This window comes from Oryx dammah, unplaced genomic scaffold (assembly GCF_014754425.2).
Source record: "Oryx dammah isolate SB20612 unplaced genomic scaffold, SCBI_Odam_1.1 HiC_scaffold_9, whole genome shotgun sequence".
In the NCBI taxonomy this organism is placed as follows: domain Eukaryota; kingdom Metazoa; phylum Chordata; class Mammalia; order Artiodactyla; family Bovidae; genus Oryx; species Oryx dammah.
Window position 1 is genome coordinate 24,564,488 of NW_024070193.1, and position 15,771 is coordinate 24,580,258.

Sequence of the window (15,771 nt, forward strand, 5' to 3'; positions counted from 1 at the left end):
CACATGGGCCAAAGAACCACAATAAACACAAATGTGGCCCCAGTCATCTAAGCCCATAACCAAATCCCATGCGACCCCTGTTCAAAGGCACACACACTGCGCCAGATTCAGAAACAGACCTCTTCCGAGTTTCCTTCCTGTTTTATGCAGGAAATACAAAATGAAATGTTACCTGTTTTCTCTATAGTAAGAAAAATAAAAAAACTCTCTCCACATTCTCAATTTCTGATTTATTGGTTTCATAGACATGAAACATCAATACCAATGGCTCTATATAAGCAAAGACAAAATATTATTTTCCACTGTTTTTTAAAAGGCTGAGGTCATTTTTGCCCCAATTCCTACAGAGTGATAAGCTTAAAATCAAGCCATTTAGCTCACAGTCAGGTCCAATAAATCACTGGAAAAAAATAAATGGAAAAGCTTGCCAAAATGTAACCATAGTAACACCACAGATGCGTCAAGAAATGGTGTGCTCATTTGCTTCATTCCCCATTTCTTAAATGGGAATCTGAGTAGGGGAAAAATTACACAGAGAACAATCATGATTCTGCAATTACTGAATTATGCAAAATTGCATCCAACCTGCTTACTAGAACTTCGGGGGCAGCAACAGTCGAGCTACAGAAATAGCCCTGGATGGCTTACAAGTCTCAAAGCCCTGGATCTGCCATGAAACAGTTACTTGATTGCTCTGTGAGTGTGTTTCCTCATCTGGAAAATGGGTACTGGAAACCTCAACCTCACAGGGCTGCTATTCTAAGTGTAACATGGGACAGTATATCAGAGGTAGGGCAATGACTTGAAACTCTAGTCACCTTTGGCCTTGCTTTAATTGGCTTACCTTTGTGTCTTGATTTCTTTCTTTCTTTATATAAAAACAGAAAGGCAATCCCTGCCCATGCATGTGAGTAATCATAGGTATTATCATCATTATTATTATTAATCCAAGTGTAAGGAACAGTTAGGATATTTTAGGATTATGGCTTTCAATACTAATAATGCAAAATTACAAGAACTGGGGGCCAGGGATTCACATTAATGCATGATCGTATTTTCTCTGTCAAATGCAGCTCTGAAAATAAATAAATAAATAAATGTGGCTCTTCCACTCAGCAGAAAGAGGCAACTTTGGGGCACTGACCCATGTCACTTGCAGTCAACTCAGTCTTACTCTTGGAGTCTTGGCTTTATGAATAGGTGAAATGGAAGGCAGGGTCTGTTCTAAAATCTGATCGCTAAAGGTCCCCACTACGCTTTCAGTCTAAGTCCTTGCAGAACCATGGCATGCCTGAAATCAATTCTGTTCATCATTTTGCAATAGTATGAGGAAACACTAGCACTCTAGCACATCACTGGAAAAATATTACCATCCATAGCAAACAAATTAGATCAATAAGCAGAGTACCTTGAACTTCAAATTTGTCCTCCTTTCTTTAGGTGATTAAAAAAGATTTTTTTAATTATAAAATTTTGAAGGACTGGATAATAGAGAGAAAAAAGAAAACTCCCAAGGAATAAAATAAAAATCCTTCTTTCATCTTCTTTTCTTCGTTTTTCCTTCCTATTTTGAATGAATGTAAATAATCACACGTCTTCCCAGGATTCTCATCTCATAATGAGCTGGATGAGAATGTTGTCTGATAGAGCATGGTAAGACCTCATGATCTGGTAGGCTGATTCCCTCCTCCCTTCCTTCTTTTCCTTAACCCCAAAATTCCCAATGTCATAGTCCCTACATTCCATTATCTTGCTTTCTCAGATTTGGTCTAATCTAATAGGTTTGGAACTTTGGGGGTTTTAATCTGTGGAATCGCAGAGGCTGTCTTCAAAGGAAATCATACATGAAATCGTGATTTATGAATCTCATTAAGGTGGGGAGGAAGAGAGAATTCACTGAGGCATTCCCTTTGTTGAGGGCCACCAGAGACCTATTGAAATCCTCAGAGGTCAGTCTGAAGGCTTCTGGCCTGGTCCTCTCCACTCATAACAAAAATGGTGAACATTTATGAGGCTTACACCGTGCCCATATGATACAAACACATTGACAAACGTCACTCCTTTGACTTTCTAACAGTTCTGTGAAGGTAGTAGGAGTGAGATGTGCTTTTCACTGCTGTGAAAACATGACCTTACAAAGGATAAATAATTTGCCTGGCGTATTCAAGCCAGAACTTGAAAAACCAAGTCATTCACCTGGTTTAGTACTCTGTCTCACTGTCAATTTTTTTGCTTGTTTTTAAATTGTTTCGCCATTTTTTGGCCTCCTCTTGCAGTATGTGGGGTCTTAGTGTCTTAACTAGGGATAGAACTCATGCCCCCTACATTGAAGTGTGGAGTCTTAACCACTGGATTGCCAGTCCCTCGTTGTCAATTTGGACTCCCTGCACTTAGGGAGTCACTAAATGAACAAACTGCCAAGTACTCCAGAACCAGCTATTGTCTGTCTTCCCTCAACTTTTCACACACCCACCAGCAGTAAGGTGTCCAAAACTGGCTACTTACAAGGCACAGCATGGCGGTAAAGGTTATCTCTTATGGTCTGCTGGAGCTCATGATCAGGCGACCCTTTCTGGAACCTCTGATTGAGAAAATGTCGCAGGTCTTTGTTCAGCTTTCCTCCTACAGGGAAGATATAAAACAGAAGGCATCAAACACCAGGTTTCCTAGAGACTGGGCAGCCCGAGAGCCACGTATAGGAAAACCCCGTGAAGCCATTCTAGTCTGCTACCCTCTGTCAGCAGGAAGACTCAAGTTTAGGTTTTCCTATGCAGAAGAAAAAGCAAGCAGGAATGTAATAGAGATAAAACAGCACTGAAACGGCATCAATTTGGGGATCCCAATTCACATAATACGAGGAGACTCAAACAACAAAGAATTCAAAAGAGGCTATTACATTTAAAATATGTATTGTAGACACTTGCAAACATTATTAGATGAAAAGTGGATGGCTGAAATCTTACAGAGGACAATCTAGCAATAGCTGACAAATTATAAAATGCTCTTTGACTAGGGATTCAACTGGAATAAATTTACTCTATGGCTATACTTGCAAAAGTCTGCCCAAATCTCCAGTATTGTTCATTGAAACATTTTTGTAACAGTGAATAAATAAAAATAATCACAAAAAAACCCTGGAAACAACCATCAGGAATCAACCAAGTAAAACTATCATCTGCATAATAACTACTCTACAAAAGCTAGATCTTCATGTGTTAGAACTGCAGGAAAATATGTGGAATGGTATCTGACCTTTTATGTGAGAAGAATAAAGGAAAGGAGAGACCATGTATTAATGGAAGGAACCACCAAAAAGTTTTAACAACAGTCTCCTTTAGAAAGAAGGACTTGAGTTTGGGAAATAAAAGAGGAGACATCACTCTTCATTATACAAACAGAAAGAGATATATAGATCTTACTATTCTGTGTTGATTTATGATCACTAAACACATTTTTTTTTAAATTGGTGTTGCTTAAGCAATAGTTACCTGGGCTGGTCTATGTGTTTATTTCTTTTTAATTCTCTACAGATAACAGACTGAAACAAAAGCTTAAAAAATATATTATTACAGATTGTATCACAGAAAGAAGTAGGTAACCAAACTTTTAAAAAAAATTATAAACACAAATTATAGTCTACATGATCAGCAGATGGCTTATAGATCAATATAGCTAACACTTATTCTTAGTGGAGAAAACTGCTTCAGTGACAGCTAAAAATAACAAGGCTAAGATTGTCCTTCCGTTTTTAGACAAGATAAAAATTAGGTTAAGAGCATTTTTAGCATTAGAGAAACAATGCAGTATCCGTGTGAACCACAAAATTCACATCTTCAGAAGATAATTTTCCCATGGTCAAAAAGAACAAGTTGTGAGGATGAAAGTTTTGATGCTTAAGAAGATGCTATGATGCCTAGGAGAGGAATTACTGATCTTTATTTTAGTATCATATTCTAAACCAGATTTCCTACTATAGGTGATCATTTTAGAATAGACTAATGAAATTCAATTTGAACTACTTTATTTGAGTTGTAGTACACCTAAGATTTTGAGTGGCCAAAAGAAAAATACATAGCTCTATCTCAGGTCATTCAATTATTCATCAAATATTTATTAGGTAAGAAGACATACACATACACACACACACACACACACACACACATTTCCTACCTCCCCAAAAATGGTCTGAATATATAGTTTATAAAATATATACAATTGTGCATTAAGCATATGAAAAGATATTCAATATCACTAATTATTAGAGAAAGTCAAATTAAAGTCATAGCGAGATCCTACTACATACCTGCCAGAATGGCAAAATCAATATTAGGTTTAAAAAAAAAAAAAATAGGTTTTAGCAAGACCGTGAAGCAACAGGAACTCCTATATATTGCTAGTGGGTGTTTAAAATGGGAAAACAATTTGACAGTATCTTATAAACTAACCTTCACTAACCAAATGACCCAATTCTACTGTTACTTATGCAAGAGAAGTGAAAACAAGTACACCTATATAAACGCAAAACTTATAGATGAATCATCACAGCAACTTTATTCATTATATAATAGCCCTAAACTGGAAACAATCCAAATGATTATCAACATTGAATGGATAAGGGAACTGTATTATATTCAAACAACAGGATGCCACACAACAATTAAAAGATACAAATCACTAATATTGATGAATCTCAAATACATTATGCTGAGCAAAAGAAGCCAGACACAAAAGACAACATATTATCTGATTCCATTTATATATAAAGCTTCACAGAAGGCCTATCTACCATGACAGAAAACAGTTCAGCAGTTACCTGGAGTGAGAACAGGCAGAGATTAACACACATGGAATAAAATCTATAGCGTATAGTTATCATTTCCTGGCTTTGCAACTGTATTATATAGCTATATAAGAATGTTACCACTGGAAGAGGCAGGGTAAAGGATAAGCAAGAAGTCTGAACTATTTTTTATGACTTCCTGAGAGTCAACACTGATATCAAGACAAAAACTTTTTTAAAAGGGAGGAATCAAAAGGAAACTTTGGCAGCGGGGGGGATTCCAATGCAATATATCTCAATTGTGTTAGTGATAACACGGGTTTACACATTTATCAAAACTTACAGAAGAGTATATCTAAATGGAGACATTTTATAGTATAGAAATTATACTATCATAAAATCAATTTCATAAGTTTAAACTGTACATAATTATTTAAAGACTATATGGTAGGCAGTGTTATAAATGCTTAGTTTTCAATTTCTCATTAAAGAGAGAAACTGAAAGAAGAGTGGAGTAAATCTTGGTGGTTGAGACAGACAGGTCTGGGTGTGAATCCTGGTTCTACTCTTTATTAGCTGGTGAACCCAAGTGTCTTGCTTAATCTCTGAACCTCACTTTTCTCATTTATGAAAACAGAGCACTGATGTAACAGTAGCTCTAATACAAGACTTGTAAGGATTAAATGAGATTCAGACAGTACTTGGAGAAGAGAAAGCACTTAATAAAAGATGGAGATTATCACTAGAGTGGGCCACCATTGAAGCAAGTGAAGAAAGAGCTGAGATCAGTCCAAAAATGGACTGCTATTCCTTTTAAAAATACACATAGGAAATTCCCTGGTGGTCCAATGCTTAGGACACCAAGCTCTCGCTGCCAAAGGCCTCCCTCAGTTCAGTCACTGGTTAAGGAACCAAGATCCTAAAAAGCCACACAGAGTGGCCAAATACACACATATACAAAATACTAACTATGAATTAGATATATAAGAAATTATAATTAAAATGAACTTTTAAAAACTGCACATAAAACTTTTGACTTACATGGCCAGAAACAAAATACAGGTACAGGGAAATTTGGAATAAAAGATACTTCTAGAGTTTCCAGAAGGGAATAAAACTCTCAGTTCAGGTCAGTTGCTCAGCTGTGTCCGACTCTTAGAGATCCCACGGACTGCAGCACGCTAGGCTTTCCTGTCCATCACCAACTCCCGGAGCCTACTCCTCATGTCCATTGCGTTGGTGATGCCATCCAACCATCTCATCCTCTGTCATCCCCTTCTCCTCCTGCCTTCAATCCTTCCCAGCATCAGGGTCTTTTCCAGCGAATCAGTTCTTCACATCGGGTGGCCAAAGTACTGGAGTTTCAGCTTCAGCATCAGTCCTTCTAATGAATATTCAGGACTCTAATAAAACTCTACTGCACTAAAATTGTCTGGACACGTGTAATCTGGTTAACATTTAGCACAGATTTAATATACTCCTGGCACCTTGCCACCGACTTGATAGACACGAGTTTAAGCAAGCTCCAGGAGTTGGTGATGGACTCCTGCCTGATGTGCTGTCGTCAATGGGGTCACAAAGAGTTGGACACGACTGAGCGACTCAACGGAACTGAACTGGCACTGCACTGGAATTGTTCAGAAAATAAAATCAACTAGTAAATTACTGACATGTGATAGTCATGCTGGCCAACTCCACTTCTAGGTCTAAACGTTCTTGAATTTGACCACAAGGACAAGAAAGTTTATCAGCAAAATCCCCATTGCCTAGAACCTAGGATTTATATTCCCCTAGGAGACCAGAGTTCTGTGCAATAAAAACACACGGACAGTTAACATTTGATCTGTCAGTTGTAAAGATGTTATGGGATCAAATGTACCACTGCCTAAATCAAAAGCAATTCCGAAGACTCAGGATTCAGTATCTCTTTATCTCATATAGGTCCTTATGAGTCCAAAACAAAAACCCAAAGAAGACTCAGGGTAGAGTATTTCTTTATCCCACATAGATCCTTATGAATCATTTTCAATACCTATCAAGATGAACCTGGGGCATTGAGACTGGAAGCATTCTTAATTCATAGACATTCTTTGTTTACCCTTGAGCTTTACAATCAAACTAGCCAAGCTAGCTAAAGTTTATGATCATCAAACTAAAACTCGTCCCTCCTGCGGATGTGCAAAAGGGCACGGTTAACTACGCTGCCGGTTAACATTTACTCTGGGTTCCGTGACATTTATAAGCCAAAAGCCTCAACCTTCGCATTACATTAGAAATACTGTACTTTTTGGGCATCTAATCTCAAATTAATTGCCAATTATTCAGGGGACATGTCTATAAATCTTCTCCTAATTGTCAAGGGCAGTGAGCCAATGAAATAATAATTGTTAGAGGAAGAGTTTGTCATAGCATCTTCGCTCTCTGTGAAATTCAAGATTTGTTTTGCAAATGGAAAAGAGAACACAGGTCAGCAACATACAGAACTTTTTCCAAGAAAAGGTTTCAGAGCTAATTTTAAGATAATTTTATTATTTAAATAGGAAAAGGGGGACTTTAGACCCTGTCTTGGATTAGCCACTATTTCATATTTTCATATGTATATATCTGGAATTCTGTGGTTTTAAATTTACAACAATATAGCTCTGCTTTTTTGATTACCATTACTTGACAGAAATTTAACCATGTCAATCAGTGTACTTTTGAATTATTTAAATGCTGTATAATATTCCATTTTTTAAATACAGCAATTTTATTTCTCCTTCAGAGATAATTAGGCTATTTCCAATGTTGCTGACAATTCAACAATGCTGCAGTAAGTGTCATTAAAATACTTTTTTAAAAAAAAAAAAGCAAAACTGTGTATTTTTTTACTCTTTTTAAATATCTAAACCTGGAAATAGATGTAGTCACCTTCGAACTTTCCTAGGTATCTCTAAATTCTCAAAATCATTGGGACCAACTTGCTTTTCTACCAAAAGGCTGGGTAGTCCCATTTCCCCACACTTAGGCCAACATTAGCTATTATTTGTGTATGTAGGTCCTGGGACTAGTCCCAGGTTTGAAAATTCACTAAGAAGATTCACAGGACTCAGAATATACTTGTACTCAAAGCTATATTTCATTATGGAAAAAGGGTACAACACAAGTGCAACAAAGGGAAAAGGTTCAAGGAGCAGTAAAGTCTAAAGGAAATCAGGTACAAGCTTCTAAGAGTCCCCTCCCCAGTGAAGTCACTAATTCCCAGGGCAACAATGTGAAATGTGCCCATTAGACACTCAAGGCAGCTCATTACACATAAGAGCCCAGAATTTGTATTAGGAACTGATCATGTAGGCAGCCTCTGCCTGGCATAAAATCAAGTTCCAAACTCTCAGAAGGAAAGGATAAAATGTATCTTTTGCATCAACAGTTAAAGCACAGTAAGCCGCTATTAGTTCTGGGAATGGATAGAACCCTCTGGAAATGCAATTTCCCAGACCCTAGCCAAGAGCCAATTTGGTACGCTGGCATTCAAACTAACCATCAACTCTTTTCTGCACTGTCCATGGTGTTTCCCAGGTGGCGCAATGGTAAAGAATCCACCTGCCAATGTAGGAGACGCAAGAGACAAGGGTTCAACCCCTGGGTCAGGATGATCACCTGGAGCAGGAAATGGCACCCCACTCCAGTACTCTTGCCTAGAAAATTCCATGGACAGAGGAGCCTGGTGGGCTACACAGTCCATGGGAGGGCAAAGAGTCAGACATAACTGAGCATACACAAACCACCCATCTTTTAAAAAAAAATCTCCCTAATCTAATAAAGATGAATTGATATTTTGGTGTTACACTAATTTATTTATAAACCGAGTATTAATGAAACTGGACATTCTTTTCTCCTTTTTAACATTTCTTCTCCTGTAACTTGCCTGTTCATAGTCTTTGTGCATTTTCCTAATAGGTTTTCTTATTATTCTTGACAAGATGCTATTTATATATTCTGGGTATGATTCCTTCATCAAGTATTTATGTTACACACCTTGCCTATTATTATTTAGACATGAAACAATTCCCAAAATAACTGAGTTGTGCTATTCTCCAGCTATTCCTCTCCCATGCTAGATAGTTTTCTACTGACTCAACCAGAGCATCAATTTATAGGTGATGGACTATGAGGGAACTCTGCTCTGATCTCTATCTCCTAGAATATAGATTCTAAGGAGGAACGCTAGTCAGTAGAAATAATCTGCGCGGTCAAGAAATTAGGTTTCCACATAAACAAAAGTACCTACAGAATGGGAGAAAATATTCAGTATGTGCAAACGATGCAACCTATTTTGGATTTATTTCCAAAATATAGAAACAGCTCACACAGCCCAACAACAAAAAAAAACAAAAAACTCAATCAAAAAATGGACAGAAGACCTAGGTAGATATTTTTCCAAAGAAGACACACAGATGGCCAAGAGACCCATGAAAAGATGCTCAACATTGCTAATTATTAGAGAAATGCAAATCAAAACTACAATGAGATATCACCTTCCATCAACCAGAACTGCCACCATCAAAAAGTCTACAATTAATAAATGCCGAAGAGCATGTGGAGAAAAGAGAACTTCCTACACTGTTGATGGGAAAAGTAAATCTGTGCAAGCACTACAGAGAATAGTATGGAGGCTCCTTAAAAAACAAAAAATAAAGCTACCATATGATCCACCAACCCCACTTCTGGGCATATACTTGGAAAAGGTGAAAACTCTAATTCAAAAAGATATATGAACTCCTATGCTCACAGCAGAAATATTAACAACAGCCAAGCCATGGAAGCAACCTAAGTGTCCAGCGGTAGGTCAATGAATAAAGAAGATACAGTGTATGTGTGTTTATAGATGCAGGCATGTGCACACGTGCGCACACACACACACACACAAAAAAAAACCCACAACTGAAATATTACTCAGCCATAAAAAAGAATAAAATAATGTCATTTGCAACAAAATGGATGGACCTAGAAGTATTATATTAAGTGAAGTCAGACTGAAAAAGGCAAATGCTATATGATACCACTTATATGTGGAATCTAAAGAATGATACAAATGAACTTATTTACAAAACAGAAATAGGCTCATAGAGATAGAAAACAAACTTATGGTTACCAAAGGGAAAGGGAGGGGTAATAAATTAAGAGGTTTGGATTAATAGATACACACTATTGTAAATAAACAATAAGAACTTACTGTATAGTATAAATAATTATATCCAGTATCTTATAATAAACTATAACAGAAAAGAATCTGAAAAGAATATATATATGCTTTAGATGTATGTGTGTGTATATACATTTTTATACATATACATCTATATATATACATACAGGATGGGCCTTTCTAATACAAAATTATAAGGTGAAGAACAAATTTACTAGCTTTGTAGTCACTCAGACTTACAATCTGACATACCTTTAAATGAGCTTTGTCCAAAAAATATGTTCACTATTTGTTCTGTTGTAACCTATTTTTCCTAATGTTTTTCTTATTGTGAAAATACGATAAGTTACTGGTAAAATTTAATATTTAATGGGTACAGAGTTTCACCTGGGAAGGACAAAAAAAATTCTGAAAATGTATGGTGTTGATGGCTGCACGACAAAGTGAATGTACTTAATGCCACAGACCTGTATACTTAAAAATGGTTAAAATGATATATTTTATGTTATGTATATTTTACCACAATAAAGAAGCAATATAAATTAATTACAAGATTTAAAAAATATACAAAACTTCCCAAAGAAAGTTTATTTTTTTAATTGAAAGATAACTGCTTTACAGAATTTTGTTTTCTGCCAAAAGTTTAAAATAAACGTATTTAATTTGCATCACCATTAACATTTAGTACTATATGCCCTGCGTATGCATATACATATATACTTATAATATGCTTAAATATTGAAGCAGATTCATTGATTCACTCAACAAATTTTTCTTAAGTGCCTTCGTCCAGATACCCTGTGGACCCAGAAGACACAGCATGAAAACACTGAGTTCCTGAGTCAGGACTGACACCCCCGTTTTGGGAAGCAAAAAGCAGGCCTCAGGACTGAAGTAATAGTAAGATGAGAAGGAAGACGAGAAGCTGGTTAGTTTTGCTAAGTGTGGGGTAAAGCACTGTAGGCAGAGGGACAGCATGTGTAAAAGTTCCAGAAGTGGAAAAGAGGTTAAAATTTTAGAGAAACAGCAAAAAGCTCAGACAAGGGCTAGGCTCAGATTGAGGTTCCAAAGATAAGTAGGGACCAGATAATTTTGTACCTTGCAGACCATGAGAAAGTCTGCACTTTATTCCAAGCTCAGTAGGAATCCACTCAAGGGATTTTAGTCAGGGAGGTGGGAAGGTCTGGTCTAAATTTTGAGATGATTCTTGCAGCCATGCAGTGGGTGAAGCTTACAGGGAGGAAATGGGATGAAGCTGACCCAACGAGACCTCAGATGACCTGGATTAATGACCAAATAGAAGGGCGGGGGGACAGAGGAGATGCAATTTAAAGCTGAAACTGATCGAGTTCACCTATGTGATGGAGGAAAATACCAAATGCAAGAGAGGACTCAAAAATGACTTCGGTGTCTGAGCTTCAGACAGGCTGTGATGAACAGGTCTGAGTGGAACTGAGAGCTGCATGAGTACCTGTTTAACATGGGATGCGTAAGATCATGTGATATACACGATTCATACCCAAATGTTCTAATAATTCATACGCATTTCCAATATACTATTAGAGCTCAAAATATACTTTTAATTTACATAGTACTTTAGCTTATCAATTTATCACAACCGATGTAATCATTACCAATTATTAAGCATACAAATTGTTTCCACTGTGCTTATCTTCCTTATACAAAATCTATCTGTATTTCTTACCTTCTCATGATTCTTAAGTGAAAATGTTGGTACAAAAGGTATAAAAACGTTTAAGGTTCTTGACAGAAAATCCCCTCGAAAAAGATTGTATCAGCATCCCTTCATCCAGCTTGATTTCATTTATTTTTACCACATCACAAGGCATGTGGGATCTTAGTTCCCCAACCAGAGATCAAATCTATGCCCCCTGCAGTACAAACACGGAGTCTCAACCACTGAACAGCCAGGGCATTTCCTTCCAGCTTGATTTGAAATGGTCCCAAAATAGCAGTGTGGGTTCACTTTAATATTATTAGCTTCACATTAACAGTCATTTAGATGTTTTTTTCTTAAAAAAATATATAAATAGTGCTGTAATGGAAAACACAGAATATGAATTTTTGCTGAAATTTCTTGGAAGTAGAATGAATAGAGCAATGAGTATGAACGCTAAAGATTTTTTATAACATATTGACAAAATGCCTTCCACACGGCAGTTTTTGGAGGAAATACAGTATCACTGATCTGACAACTGGGGGCTTCCCTGATGGCTCAAAAGGTAAGAATCTGCCTGTAATGTGGGAGACATGAGTTCCATCCCTGGGTCAGGAAGATCCCACGGAGAAGAGAATGGCTACCCACTCCAGTACTCTTGCCTGAAGAATTCCATGGACAGAGGAGCCTGGTGGGTGACAGTCCATGGGGTCACTAAGAGTCAGACATGACTGAGCAACTAACACACATCTAACAAGTACAGAGTCCATACGAGAATGATTTTTCTCCTTTAAATTATGTGATAAAAAAAAAAGTTTCCACCAATAATTCAAATAATTCTAAATCAAAGCTCTGTATTACAGAAGAAGCATGGCTACTAAAACTATGTTTCTTTTAATTCTGAGAAACTGTTGGTTCCAATGAGAAAACTGATTTGGAGAACAGCTTATTGAGAAATAACAAATGAATTCCATTATCATATGTATTTAAGTAAAAAAATAAAATAAAAACAAAAGAACCCTTGTGTTTAAAAAATACAGACATTGGTAACACTCAGTGTGCCAGTTACAGAATTACTTCCAAGCCGCCTTCCCCCAAATGACATGGAAGCATTGGTCTAGGTCAGGGGTCAGCAAAATTCTTCTGTAAAGGGCCAACAGCCAGACAGCACATATTTTTCAGCTTTGGGGGCATGCATGGACTCAGTCCAACCGGTCAGCTCTGCCTTTGTAGTATGAAAACAGCCATAGATTATATGTTAAAAAAAGCTGTTTTCCAATAGAACTTATTTACAAACATAGGCAGCAGATTCGGCCCAGGGGCCACATTTGGCTAACCCTTGGTCCAGATGTTGGTTCTGCATCCCCAGGTGAGCAATTCGTGTGTAATACTTGGGGTACAGGATATTCATCGTCTCTAACATTAGCCTAAGCGGCTCTACTCAGAAACTTACTGCAATTCAGATTACTACATTGTACTCAGGACCTACGGAACTAAAATCTCTGAAAGTCAGGTTCACCAATCTACAGTTTAAGAAGCCTTCAAGTGATTTTATACATGCTGAAGTCTTCAAATTAAAGGTTTAAGTCCAGCAAAGTTCCTTAATAAAACTTGGGGAACTAGGTTCTAAGAATGAGCTTTTCCCTATTTCTCCCATCTCTTGCAAACCTCAAGAGATGCTGCCACTCCGCTAGTGAGCGAGTAATAACACTTTATAATAAGTGGCACAGCACACCGGACTCCAGGCAGGTGGTATCTCATTAGACCAGCAGAGATTGAATCCTTTCCCCTAGTGGTACAAAGACTGCTATCCTTACAGTCTTGTTTCTGCAGAACTTAAGAAACAGAAAAGAGAAATACATGGTGAGTCTGTGCTGTGAAACAGAGGCTGCAGGACAGATTTCTGTAACTCCCCACATGGACAAGCATGAAACATTTTGCTAGCACTTCAGGATAGCTGCTTTATTATTATTATCCCGCCTGTTTTCTCAGTTCTTTTTCTCCTGGTCAGTCTTTTGATAAATTTCATCCCCCAGCCAGAAGAAACCTGAATTAAGCCTGGAAAGGAAAACAAGGTTCAAATTCCATCATCTCTATTTCTCTCATTATTTCCAGCCTTTTGTGCTTCTTATATTCGTTCTAGCTAAACAGGGTAGTAGAATAACACCTGCTCAGAAAAATAAATACATAAAAGATTTACTGAGAGTAGAAAAAACAATGGTCCCCTGCTGGCAGCACTATATAGCTGACATGTGCTTCACACTATATAGCTGATATGAGCTTCTGTCCAACCCTAATCAACAAACAGCTGCATGACCTCATGTAGAGTTGAAGTCAGATGTCTCTACAATCAGAACCATGAATGGAATCTGAAGATAGTGTGTGTGTGTGTCCTTCAAGAAGACACTAAATTCTTAAAAACACATTAGGAACTAACACAACTGTGCTCAGCAAACCGGCAGGACTCAAGTGCTGACAGTGAATACTGGATGGAACATGGCTCTGAAGGCCACCCACAATGCTAAGTAATAACTTTACAATCCTTACTCCAACCCAATGAGACTGGTTCTGCCTCCAATGTCATCTTACCGAAGATGAGGCTCACAGATTGCCCCATAATCCAGGTAATTTGACAAAGTGGAAATATGTGTAGAGATAACGGGCATGGCAAGATGTTAACAGCTGGTCAGTAATGATGGAATACATTATGCTGTTTTTTTTTTTTTAATTAGTGTATGGGTTTGAAATATTTCAAGATAAAAAAAGAATAAAATGATTTTTTTTCTTCAACAGTCACACTCATCATGCCACTAGAAAACATCTATGTGGATCTCAACACAAAAGCCACAGGCTGACTTCCCACAAAACTGTGGCATTGTACAGCTGTTCCAGTATTCTCTTGATGTTCAACATAAGGAAACATCAAGAAAGTGACATCTGAACAGCATTAGATTCCAGAGAACTCCCAACCGGGGAGCGTATGCAAGGTTCCTTCCCAGGATTGGGCACCCCAGATTGAAGCCCTGCACTTTGGGTCTTAGGACATTGTTGACAAGTAAGAAGTTTTCAGTGTGTTTATGAAAATACAAACTGAGATGCCATTGGCATTCCATAGTTTGACCATCCATAGTAATAACGAAGCTGTTCCCCTACCGTCCCAATCTCACTCCAATTTATTCTCAGATAAGAACAGATAATGCAGGTGGCAAACAATATTCTAATATGGTCTGATATCATTCAAGCAACAGCAGACTAGGACTAGAGTTCCAGGTCCTCTGACCTACACAAGGAAATATCATAGAAGCAGAAAGTTAAAGTGAATTCACTCAGTCATGTCCTGACTCTTTGGGACCCCACGGACTGTAGCCTACAAAGCTCCTCCGTCCACGGGATTTTCCAGGCAACAGTACTGGAATGGATTGCCTTTTCCTTCTCCAGGGGATTTTCCTGACCCAGGGATTGAACCCGGGTCTCCCACATTGCGGGCAGATGCTTTACTGTCTCAGTCACCAGGGAAGCCACCAAGCCATACAAACAGGGCACTGGGAAAGACTGAGGGCAGGAGGAGAAGGAGGCGACAGAGGATGAAATTGCTGGCTGGCATCATCAGCAAACTCCAGAGGATAGTGAAGGACAGAGAAACCTGTCATGCTGCAGGCCACGGGATCGCAAAGGGTCAGACACTACTGAGTGACTGAACAAGGATTACGTTAGTACATGCCATTCCAATTTCTGCTGGATTGTGAGAACAGAGCCCACCAACAATATCTACCCATTATTTGATGGGTCTGAAAAAGGTGAGACCATTTTCCCTGAGCAAAGCATCCTAATAATTCTATGCTTTGCATAGTACTCCTCTTTAAAAATCTTTCAGAACTGAAAACAAATGAGAGAACCACAAGGATATGGTCCCAGACAGGTGAGAATGGAAAGACAGACATCTTGCATCAGTAAGATTCTACAGCAGATGCCGGCAAAACTTTTCTGAAAGGTCACATAGTAAATATTTTAGGCTTCATAGGCTCTAAGGTCTGTGTTCCAACTCTTCAGCTCTGTTTTACCAGGAAATCAACTCTAAACAAGATGTAAACAGTTGTGCCTGGCTATGTTCTAATAAAACTTTATTAC

General features: G+C 37.9%; 1 protein-coding gene across 16 annotated transcripts in view; it reads right to left on the bottom strand.

The window, feature by feature from the left end:
- The window catches only part of MAGI1 (membrane associated guanylate kinase, WW and PDZ domain containing 1), a 643,929-nt gene that overhangs the window by 258,649 nt on the left and 369,509 nt on the right, over positions 1 to 15,771 (bottom strand). For all 16 annotated transcript variants that reach the window (XM_040246600.1, XM_040246596.1, XM_040246595.1 and 13 more), the window contains exon 2: positions 2,506 to 2,622. In XM_040246600.1, the coding sequence (XP_040102534.1) occupies positions 2,506 to 2,622 (117 nt within the window). The remainder of the gene's footprint in view (positions 1 to 2,505; positions 2,623 to 15,771) is intronic.